This window comes from Mercenaria mercenaria, chromosome 13 (genome assembly GCF_021730395.1).
Source record: "Mercenaria mercenaria strain notata chromosome 13, MADL_Memer_1, whole genome shotgun sequence".
Taxonomy (NCBI): domain Eukaryota; kingdom Metazoa; phylum Mollusca; class Bivalvia; order Venerida; family Veneridae; genus Mercenaria; species Mercenaria mercenaria.
The window spans coordinates 30,067,671-30,079,810 of NC_069373.1; the positions used below are offsets into that span (position 1 = coordinate 30,067,671).

General features: G+C 36.2%; 1 protein-coding gene across 1 annotated transcript in view; it reads left to right on the top strand.

Annotated features, from left to right (window-relative positions):
* Positions 1-12,140, top strand: part of LOC123530454 (uncharacterized) — a 57,301-nt gene that overhangs the window by 32,317 nt on the left and 12,844 nt on the right. The window contains exons 10-14 of the mRNA XM_045311231.2: positions 3,611-3,828; positions 4,485-4,581; positions 9,549-9,671; positions 10,001-10,130; positions 11,021-11,084. Of these exons, the coding sequence (XP_045167166.2) occupies positions 3,611-3,828; positions 4,485-4,581; positions 9,549-9,671; positions 10,001-10,130; positions 11,021-11,084 (632 nt within the window). The remainder of the gene's footprint in view (positions 1-3,610; positions 3,829-4,484; positions 4,582-9,548; positions 9,672-10,000; positions 10,131-11,020; positions 11,085-12,140) is intronic.

A 12,140-nucleotide genomic window follows, 5' to 3' on the forward strand; every position in this document is an offset into this window, starting at 1 on the left:
CTGTACAGCAAGAAACATAACTCCATCCTGCTTTTTGCAAGATTTATGGCCCCTTTTGGACTTAGAAAATATCAGATTTCTTGGTTAAGTTTTATGTTTAGGTCAACTTTTTCTCTTAAACTATCAAAGCTATTGCTTTAAAACTTGCAACTCTAATTCACCATCATAAGCTGACCCTGTACAGCAAGCAACATAACTCCATCCTGCTTTTTGCAATAATTATTGCCCCTTTTGGACTTTGAAAAATCATTTTCTTGGTTGAATATTATGTTTAAGTCAACTTTTCTCATAAACTATCAAAGCTATTGCTTTAAACCTTGCAACAGTTTTTCACCATCATAAGTGGACACTGTACATCAAGAAACATAACTCTATCCTGCTTTTGCAAGAGTGATGGCCCTTTTTAGACTTAGAAAATCATGGGTAGGACAATATTTCTATTATACAAAAAAAATCAGATGAGCGTCAGCACCGGCAAGGCGGTGCTCTTGTTTTTTCTAATTTTGCAATTTAATATATGTCACAAATTAGGTGAAAATGAGCTAATTTCAGATTTGGACGTCACCAGATTTCATCCCCTGTTACAAACCTCTATTACAGTTTATAGGATAAAAGGCTCTGTTTTGATAAAATGCTCTTCAAAATGGGCAGTTATTATACATGAATTTGAAAGACCAAATTGGTCCAATTTCCTGACAAAAAGCCCTGTTTGAGATGTCCCGACTTTCAGAAAGAGCAATAACAGCATCATTTGATACTTAATTTTTAAACAAGCATTTTTGCTCAACTATTCAAAAAATAGGTAGTAATAGGGTCAGCTCCCCCATTTGGTCAAGTTTTTGTATGTAAGCTTGTGTCTCTTTTTACAAAATATGCCCCTTTTTAGACTTATATTAATTTATTCAGTTGACAAGGCTGTTGAATAGTCGAGCGATGCTGCCCTCTGACAGCTCGTTACTAAAGCATGTATTTGGAGTGTTTTCTTGTTGTAAACAGATTTTCTTCAGTTGTTTATGATGTACAGGTTAACAATTCTTTTTTCCTTGTATTTCAATACCTAACATAAACAAGTAGACTAAGCATACATTACTGCATATTTCTTTCCTGTTTGGTGTATTATAATACGTAGTGCTCAGTTCCTTCTTCAACAAAGTAAAATTATTTATCAGCTTATTTCAATAATTACTATCTTTTTTTCCTGCATAACTGACATTGTTCTGAATTTAAGTGGATAAAGTGTAAAAAGTCTCTGGGAAGCTTTTCTTTAAAACATTCATAATGCGTAATACTATGTTGTAATACTATGCATATTAAAGTTTGCAAAATAGTTTTAAGAATGTCATCCATGGACTGATGTGGTGTGAAAAAAAAAGTCTTAAAACAGTTTTACGTTCTGTGATTTATTTATTCACAATACCCAGACCTCATTGGTCAAGATAGCTCTATAAGGTCAAAGTTTAACAGTATCAGTGCCATCCATCAAGAGATTTTAATATCACTTGACACAAATTTTCCCCTTAATGAGTTGATGTGCTTAACCCTAAGCTCTCACTTGGTGGTCAAAGGTCAGCAAAGTTAAAAAAAATATATTTTTTTATAGATTCTTAGAAATCTGTGAACATTTCACTCTTTAGAAGGAAGTTGTCAAGGAGTGAAATAAGAATGGACTGGTTTCTATTTCAGGAAGTTTACTCAAATTACTCAAGATTGCTATAAATCAGTTACTGAATTATATATACATGCTAGGTATACACCACAGACACAATATCATAATTAATTGAGGATATTGTTTCTTTCAGTGTTAGATTGAAATATCTTTGACTAGTGAACACCACATGCAATATTTTCATGGGTTGCATAGTCACAAGTGACAATGTAAGATAATGGTGTTCTTAAGTGAAAGATATTTGAGCCGCGCCATGAGAAAACCAACATAGTGGCTTTGCGACCAGCATGGATCCAGACCATCCTGCGCATCCGCGCAGTCTGGTCAGGATCCATGCTGTTCGCTTTCAAAGCCTATTGGAATTGGAGAAACTGTTAGCGAACAGCATGGATCCTGACCAGACTGCCCGGATGCGCAGGCTGGTCTGGATCCATGCTGGTCGCAAAGCCACTATGTTGATTTTCTCATGGTGCGGCTCATTTTGATCTTACATTTAAAACAAACACATTTTCCTTTTATTTCATGTTTTGACTAAATTTACCCATTTTATTGTCTCGCCCACTTTTAGTGGAAGCGAGACTAAGCGATCCAAATTCGGGCGATTGCGGCAACATTTGGGAATTACTCAAAAAAGTTTGTAACATATATTTCTTTTAAAACCTTGTAGGGTGATTTACAAACTAATTTTACACACCCATGGTGAGGCCTGGCCCCCTAGTGACATTGACCTTGAAGAAATTAGGATTTTTTAGATTTTTTGGACGCCTTCAAGAAACATTACATTTATTGCTTTGAAACTATGCAGGATTGTTCAAAAAATCATTTTACACTTCATGGTGAGTCCTGGGTTCCCTAGTGGCCTTGAACTGGAAGAAATTAGCATTTTAGAATTTAGATAGTGTTTTGGTAATTTACTGAAAAACATAAATAAGCAATAAGTCATTGGCATTTTAGTTTTCTGCAGTGGTAGATGCCAGCAGTTGATTCAGGACTTCTTGCTTTCACATTACTCTGTAGTACAGGATTTTGAATAAAGCAAGGATTTTGTTATGTCCTTATACAGAGGAAACAAAATAAAGAAAGACAGGAAACTATAGTAGAGGGGAGTATAATTTTGTGGTTAATGCATGGTTGATAGTTGTAGATACATGTAGTGTGTATGCAGTAGCAATATTTAATGTTTTCACAGAAAATTGATGTGAGGTAGCAGTAATATGAGACATGAGCTCTTACATCTCTCAAAATATTGAAGGACAGTCATAAACAGATCAGCATCTCTAATTACGCAGTTACCTCATAAAGTGTCTTTGTTTACACACAGAAAATAATGTATAACTTCCTAATAGCTAGCTAGGCCAGTATGAATAAATTTTCGGTTATATTGTGACAAGTTGATGGTGTGTCAGATTTTGTACATGCTTTGATTTACTTACAATTTTAAAATGGTCAATGAATAAAAAATGAATACCAACAACAGCAGTAACATTTTACTGGTAAATATAGATGATAGCTTCCTTTTGGCTAAAAAAATAAAATAAAATTAAAAAAAAAACAAAGGTAAAAGAACTACTTCCTATGCATAGAATGATGGCTGATGTTACTGTACATAAGAAGTAGACAAGTTTACTTCATTAACTAAATGAGAATTTCCTTTGTTAATGAGGAGAGGTTGTATTGTACCTCATTTTCAAGATCTGTTATGTCTCGAAACAATGCTATTTACCATTGACACTGCAGGCAATAAACTGATTCCAGTTTGCAAAAAGGAAAAAAAATGCCTTAATTGCCCTTAAGCACCGTTCAGTTGATATTAGATGGAAGTTATTCATTATACAAGCAACACAACATTGTCCTTGCAGCAATTTAAGAGGGAAGATTAACTAATCAAATTACTGGGAATAGTTTTGTTTGTGCCATTCCTATAAAGTCAGTTTGTAATTCCAGAGCAAAATGCCTCTGTTCAAGAATAACTCGGGGACTTCCAAGGACAAGACGAAGCCCGGTAAGAAAGGGGGAAGTACTGGTGGAGGGGGCGAGGACATGAGCATTGGAACCCCATATATGGTACAGCACAATTTTCATGTTGGGTTTGACAAGGTTACAGGAGAGTTTAATGGCCTCCCTCCAGCTTGGCAAATGCTGTTGGGGAGCTCGGATATCTCGTAAGTTGATACTAAAAATATTTTCATATTCAAAGACTACGTTTGGGTTAATCTCCAATTTTAAACAGACTATTGCATGTTAATAAAAGGACTGAACAGGAAATATTTGTAGTATGTAATAACTACATGTACTTATCACATGGCTATTGTTGTTGTGATGTGTCAGCCAATATCTATAATTCTAAGATAGTTTAACATAGTAAAGACATTTATCACATATTCAAATTTAAATTACAGGATATGTTTTCTGAAGTTCACATTTTCAGAATTTCATATTTTTTAGTACATGTGTATTATACACTCTGCTGGCATGCTTTGATAATGAGGTGCCATTAATTGTACGATCAGGCTATTTTGTTTAATCAATTTTTTCATGGGTAGAGGTAAAGACAGGTTTGATTATAATATTGAGCTACAGCATGAGAAAACAAACATAATGCGTTTGCAACCAGCATGGATCCAGACCAGCCTGTGCATCCATGCAGTCTGGTCTGGATCCATGCTGTTCGCTTTCAAAGCCTATTGCAATTAGAGAAACCATTAGCGAACAGCATGGATCCTGAGCAGACTGTGCAGATATGCAGGCCTGGATCCATGCTGGTCGCAAAGCCACTATGTTGGTTTTCTCATGGCGCAGTTCAATTATTATTTTACAGGAAAGAAGAACAGCAAGAAAATCCAGAAGCTGTCATCAACTCACTGAAAACATACAGTAAATCTATCAAGAAAAAGCCAGATGAAAGATTTCTCAAGGCAAGTGACCTCCATTATTTAACCCTTTTAGTTCTGTGAGTAGTTTGATAAACCCCAGACTCCCTGCACCCAGATGAGCTAAAGAAAGTTTTGTTTAAAATAATTTTGAACAGAATTTAGATGCCAGTGATACCCGAGTACATAACAGCTGTTCTTCATGTGGCAAGTGTTTGTATAAATTTCCACCGCTTGCATTTAAAAGTCTGTTGAAGGCTTTCTGATGTAAACATCTGTCAAAGGCAAACATAATATTATGGAAACTGTTTTCATCCTTCAGTCAAGCCTTAAACCTTTGGCTATGGTAATAAGGAAAAAAAAAAAACAAATCACTGGAGATAGAATTTTAACTGTGTTGGCAACATACAATGTATGTTCTAATTCAGATGATATTTTTTGTTTAAACCAAGACAGCTGTGGTTGACCGTATTTTTCACATACTTTTCACACACACCCCTGTGAAGAATACTATCCAATTCTTCACAATTTGTACAGGTGACGAATGTGAGTGACCAGAATATAGGCATGCACCAAATCACATTTTTCTCATGATTTTGCGGAGTCTTACTTAAATGTTTTATTCCATTTTTTTGATCTGATAAAAATATAATTGAGCCGTGCCATGAGAAAACCAACATAGTGGGTTTGCGACCAGCATGGATCCAGACCAGCCTGCGCATCTGCGCAGTCTGGTCAGGATCCATGCTGTTCGCTTTCAAAGCCTATTGTAATTAGAGAAACCATTAGCGAACAGCATGGTTCCTGACCAGACTGCGCGGATGCGCAGGCTGGTCTGGATCCATGCTGGTCGCAAACCCACTATGTTGGTTTTCCCATGGCACAGCTCATATGTATCCTATAGGGTACCATTAAGGTAGCAGACCTGTGAAGACTGTCAGCAATGTAATGACCTATTCATGTTAACCCATTTTGGAATCTTCAGTCGTAAATGTAGCTCAATGCCCACATGGCTTTCTGTAAAAATGCCAAAACTGTTTACAGAAAAATGATTTGTAAATTCTCTTTATCATTCCAGTTCTTAAATTTACTATTTTTTTAAAATTATTTTAAGAATTTTTTTTGAAAAAAAATCTACAAGGTATTGTCGTCACTTGATCTTCGGTATTTGTGAAAATTTTTGTTTAGGTCCACCTTTTCTCAAACACTTAACCATCATTAGGGGACTATGTAGGCAAAGGACCATAACTCTGATACGCATTTTGTCAGCATTATGGTCCTTTTTGTACTTACGAATTTTGAGTTTCTTGGTTAAAATTTTTGTTTAGGTTAACCTTTCCTCAGAAATTATAAAAGCTACAGCTTTGAATCTTTGCACACTTGTTTATCATCATTAGGGGACTAAGACCCGTAACTCTGTATGACTTTTGTGAGAACGATGGCCTTTTTGTACTTAGAAAGTCTGAACTATAACTCTTTTTGTACATATTGTCCCGCACTTGCAGACAAGCTATGGCACCTGTAGGCAATGCTCTTGTTAATTCATATGATGATATCATTAATTCATTTACGGATATCACAAAATATTTTTTGATGTAGTTAATTATAGTTGGATATCATTAAATGCAGGTTAAGATATCACACTATGATTTAGAAATATCCATTTTTTTGATTTTTTGATATCTTGATATCAGTTTTATTTCATGATATCATGAAATTTCAGATGTGTAATTTTATGTCACCCCAAAAAATGAAATTGATCACAAATATCAAAAAATGTGAGAAATATGTTTGGTCTGTGTGAAGAAAATGATATGTGAAGAATAGAATTGTATTTTCAAGGGTGTGAAGAATTTAATTTACACATGGAGAGAATTAACTGTTGCCTTCCTTTGACGTACAGTATGGTTCTTTAAGCTCATATTATAGTGACAGCCAGAACACTGAGGCGTAAAAAAAAATTGTTTGTTACCGGTATCCCGACCTACCCTAAATTTTTGGCCTGACCCTAAATGTTTTTATGGCCTTGGAGAATATTTTTTTCAACTTTTTAACAAAAAGATGCAAAACTGCACTTTTTATGCTTTAAACATAGCTGTGATGTTAGAAATCAACTTACTGATGCTCTAAAGGCATAACCCCCTTATTTGTAATCATTTTTTGACAAAAAAAAATAATTTCCGAAAAGTCCCCCTTAAAAAAAACATTTCCAAAAAAAAAAAAAATCCGACCTACCTACCCTAATTTTTTTCAGCATGTTACTGGAAACAAAGAATTTTTTTTTAGGCCTGATGTGCTAATTATGTCTCCCCCAGGAGACAAATTGTTTTTGCCCTGTCCGTCTGTCCATCCTTCCGTCCATCCGTCCGTCCGTCCGTACGTCACACTTCATTTCCGAGCAATAACTGGAGAACCATTTGACCTAGAACCTTCAAACTTTATAGGGTTGTAGGGCTGCTGGAGTAGACGACCTCTATTGTTTTTGGGGTCACTCCGTCAAAGGTCAAGGTCACAGGGGCCCGAACATTGAAAACCACTTCCGATCAATAACTAGAGAACCACTTGACCCGGAATGTTGAAACTTCATAGGATGATTGATCATGAAGAGTAGATGACCCCTATTGATTTTGGGGTCACTCCATCAAAGGTCAAGGTCACAGGGGCCCGAACATGGAAAACCATTTCCGATCAATAACTAGAGAACCACTTGACCCAGAATGTTGAAACTTCATAGGATGATTGGTCATGAAGAGTAGATGACCCCTATTGATTTTGGGGTCACTCTGTCAAAGGTCAAGGTCACAGGGGCCTGAACATGGAAAACAATTTCCGATCAATAACTAGAGAACCACTTGACCCAGAATGTTGAAACTTCATAGGATGATTGTACATGCAGAGTAGATGACCCCTATCAATTTTGGGGTCACTCCATTAAAGGTCAAGGTCACAGGGGCCTGAACATTGAAAACCATTTCCGGTCAGTAACTTGAGAACCACTTGACCCAGAATGTTGAATCTTCATAGGATGATTGGTCATGAAGAGTAGATGACCCCTATTGATTTTGGGGTCACTCTGTGAAAGGTCAAGGTCACAGGGGCCTGAACATTGAAAACCATTTCCGATCAATAACTAGAGAACCACTTGACCCAGAATGTTGAAACTTCATAGGATGATTGATCATGAAGAGTAGATGACCCCTATTGATTTTGGGGTCACTCCGTCAAAGGTCAAGGTCACAGGGGCCTGAACATTGAAAACCATTTCCGATCAATAACTAGAGAACCACTTGACCCAGAATGTTGAATCTTCATAGGATGATTGTACATGCAAAGTAGATGACCCCTATCGTTTTTTGGGTCACTCCGTTAAAGGTCAAGGTCACAGGGGCCTGAACATTGAAAACCATTTCCAGTCAGTAACTTGAGAACCACTTGACCCAGAATGTTGAAACTTAATAGGATGATTGGTCATGCAGAGTAGATGACCCCTAACGAATTTGGGGTCGCTCTATGAAAGGTCAAGGTCACAGGGGCCTGAACATTGAAAACCATTTCCGGTCAATGACTTGAGAACCACTTGACCCAGAATGATGAAACTTCATAGGATGATTGGTCATGCAGAGTAGATGACCCCTAATGATTTTAGGGTCACTCTGTTAAAGGTCAAGGCCACAGGGGCCTGAACATTGAAAACCATTTCCAATCAGTAACTTGAGAACCTCTCGACCCAGAATGTTGAAACTTCATAGGATGATTGTTCATGCAGAGTAAATGACCCCTATTGTTTTTGGGGTCACTCCGTTAAAGGTTAAGGTCACAGGGGCCTGAACATTGATAACCAGTTCCGATCAATAACTTGAGAACCACTTGACCCAGAATGTTGAAACTTCATACGATGATTGAACATGCAGAGTAGATGACCCCTATTGATTTTGGGGTCAGTCTATTAAAGGTCAAGGTCACAGTGGCCTGTTCATGTAAAATCATTTTTTGGAAATAACTTGAGAACCACTTGACCCAGAAAGTTGAAACGTAATAGGATGATTGGACATGCAGAGTAGATGACTCCTATTTATTTTGAGGTCACTTGATCAAAGGTCAAGGTCACAGAAGCCTGAACAGTGACTTGAGAACCACTAGGCCAAGAGTGTTGAAATTTTATCTGATGATTGGACATGCCAAGTAGATGATCCCTATTGCAGCCAACCATCAGTGTCTCTTTGACTTTCGCTCCTGACCCCTATTGACTTCTTGCCTATAGGACTTTGCATTGGGGGAGACATGCGCTTTTTTACAAAAGCATTTTCTAGTTGATCACTTGTTATGATCAGGAATATGTTATAAAACTGTCCCATCCCCTGTCCTTTTACTACATTGTACAGCAGTATTTGGTGCAAGTCATTAGGTATATTATTTATGATACACATTATTGTTTGTGTACTCTGCAGTCTTGACATTTAAATCACATGGTGAACATGTACAATTACTTTCGTTAAGGGAGATACATATGCAGATAACATCGACTAAAGATATTAATGTCAGATCTGTGAACCAGCAGATGATGTTAGCTACTGGGCTGTAAATTAGAGATTATTGTAGTGGTTTGAAATACCTGTTTCTTACTGAAATTCAGCCAGTACTCTTCATCATAGGAAGAATTGAATGTGTAGAATGGAGTTGCTGTTACGGCCTACGGTGATATTCTCCAAAATCACATTCCCTACATAGGTATTGGGACCAGCTGCGACTTTCTCCAAAATGTCCCCTTTATGATGACATGAGAATATAAACATTCTCTGTATATGAATTGAGTTGGAATTTGGACATGCTGTGACTTTCTCCAGAATGCATGATCCCTTGATAATAAAATGAGAATACAGACCGTTGGTGTATATAGAGGGGCTGTAAAAATAAACATTATATCCCTGTGATATTTTTTTTATAGATGTTTCCTTATAATAAGAAGAAATTTGAATATGACAGTTTGTTAATTTGTTACATAACTGTTGTAGATACAATCTGAAGGAATACTTGATGATGATGCTGATGAGAAAGGACCTAAAGTGGAATTTGAGAATGACACTGCTAAAACAGAAGAAGTTTTTAAAAAGGAAGAGGGTGAAAAGAAAGATGAGGTATGAATGTAGACAAAATTAGGTTAATTGTTGGAGGGAGTTATAATTAACATGAATCAACCCATCGCCACAATGCGTTAGTATATATAGTTTAAGAAAATTCTCATAAGATGTTAAATATTTGATATTAAAAAGTGCCAAAATTTTCCAAAAATTTGAAGATGATTAATTTTTCCTGTTTGTGTGATTTGATTTTGTTTCATTTCATAAAGATTGTTCTTTGATGTTACAGTCTAAAATAGATACTTAATCTTTAATTCTTTTGTTTGTGTGCCATTGTATTTACATGGTTTGAGCTAGATTCGACTTTTATTCTTGTTATGGAATAGGTTGAAAAAGTAAAAGAAGAAGTGGCTAAAATCAAAGTGGACACAAAAGAGAAAAAAGAAGAGCCTGTAGCTACGAGACGTCCTAAAGAACAACCCAAGATGACAGATACAGAAATAAATGAAGCACTGCGTAAGTATTATAGTCCTTGACAGGAAAGTTACCTTTGTAACCAAACTGTACTGTCAAGTCTTTGAGGCAAAAGATGAATCTGGAAACTTTAATTTGAAATTGAATAAGTAGCTAGGTTTTCTACTGTAAAATATTCATTGTGGCCCAAAATACATGTAATTGCATCAAATTACAGTTTCATAAACAAGTTGTTTTTGAACCATGCTAAAAGGGCAGAGATGTGCTGTGAAATCATGTAATTCCATGCACACAAATTTTCATGGTTTGAGTCAAATGTCTTCTTTGTGAGGATGTTATTTTGTGAGTTTTAAGTGAAGAATTTTATTATCTCTACTATTCAAAGAATAGATAGAGCTCCCTGTGCATTGGTGTCCGCTTCGGCGTCCATTTGGTTAAGTTTTTGTGTGTAAGCTGGTATCTCAGTAGCCACATGTGGCAATGAATTGAAACTTCACACACTTATTCACTGTGATAAGCTGACGTACATTACACAGGTTCCTTAACTCTATTTAAGCTTTGAAGAAATTCAAGATTTTTTAACTCTGTAAAGATATACAAGATTGTTGATCTCTTAAGACAAGAGTGTTGAATTCTATATATGTAAAGATAAACAAAAGTGTTGAACTCTGTAAAGATATACAAAAGTGTTGAACTCTGTAAAGATATACAAGATGGTTGAACTCTGTAAAGATATACAAGATGGTTGAACTTTGTAAAGATATAAAAGATTGTTCAACTCTGTAAAGATACGCAAGAGTTTTGAACTGTAAAGAAAAACAATACCAAAAACATCTTTTAATATCTATTTTCTGTATTTTATAAAACAATATTAACTAGTTTAAACATTTTGTAACAATATTATCTAATTTGAACATTGTTTTTTTTTGCAGGCAAGTTATCAAGTTCTGGTAATGCACTTGAGAAGTATCAAACAAAGAAGAAAGTTGGTTCAGGGTATTACTCTTGTTTTTCAATTGTTGTAATATATTGATTTATCAGTGGGTACAGGCCGGACAAAAATTTAAGGAGAAGTGATATTGACTGTACTGGAAAATAGGAAGAAATGAGCAATAAAATCTGTAAAAAGATCCTTTGGAAGCATAGAATGCAACCAAGAAAAATAATAGCAGACTCGGTAATGAACAAAACCTCTCACGCCCCCTAGCACCGGCTTAAGCGGAACTCTGTTACAAATCTATTGAGTGGACTCCATGATCCCAAAGGACCAGAAAATATAACAACACTGAATTGTGTGACTGGGAGAAATATATGTAAATTTATTGACTGAAGTCAAGAAATGTTTGCCTTGATATTTGGCCAAGGATAATCATGTTGGCTTAGCATGTTATTTTATTAGCTCACCTGTCACATAGTGACAAGGTGAGCTTTTGTGATCACCCTTCGTCCGTCATGTGTCTGTGCGTGCGTCCGTGCATCCGTCCGTCAACAATTTCTTGTCTGCATGATAGTGGTTTCATTTATGATTTTATTTTGACTAAACTTGCACACAACTTGTATCACCATAAGATCACGGTTCTTTTCTTGAACTGGCCAGATCCCATTATGGGTTCCAGAGTTATGGCCCCTGAAAGGGCCAAAATTAGCTATTTTGACCTTGTCTGCACAATAGCAGCTTTATTTATGAGTTGATTTTTACCAAACTGGCACACAACTTGTATCACCATAAGATCTTAATTCCTTTCTTGAACTGGCCAGATTCCGTTATGGGTTCCAGAGTTATGGCCCCTGAAAGGGCCAAAATTAGCTATTTTGACCTTGTCTACACAATATCAGCTTCATTTATGATTTTATTTTAACCAAACTTGCACACAACTTGTATCATCATAAGATCTTGGTTCCTTTCTTGAACTGGCGAGATTCCATTATGGGTTCCAGAGTGATGGCCCCTGAAAGGGCCAGAATTAGCTATTTTGACCTTGTCTGCACAATAGCAGCTTCATTTATAATTTGAATTTAATCAAACTTGCACATAACTTGTGTCACCATAAG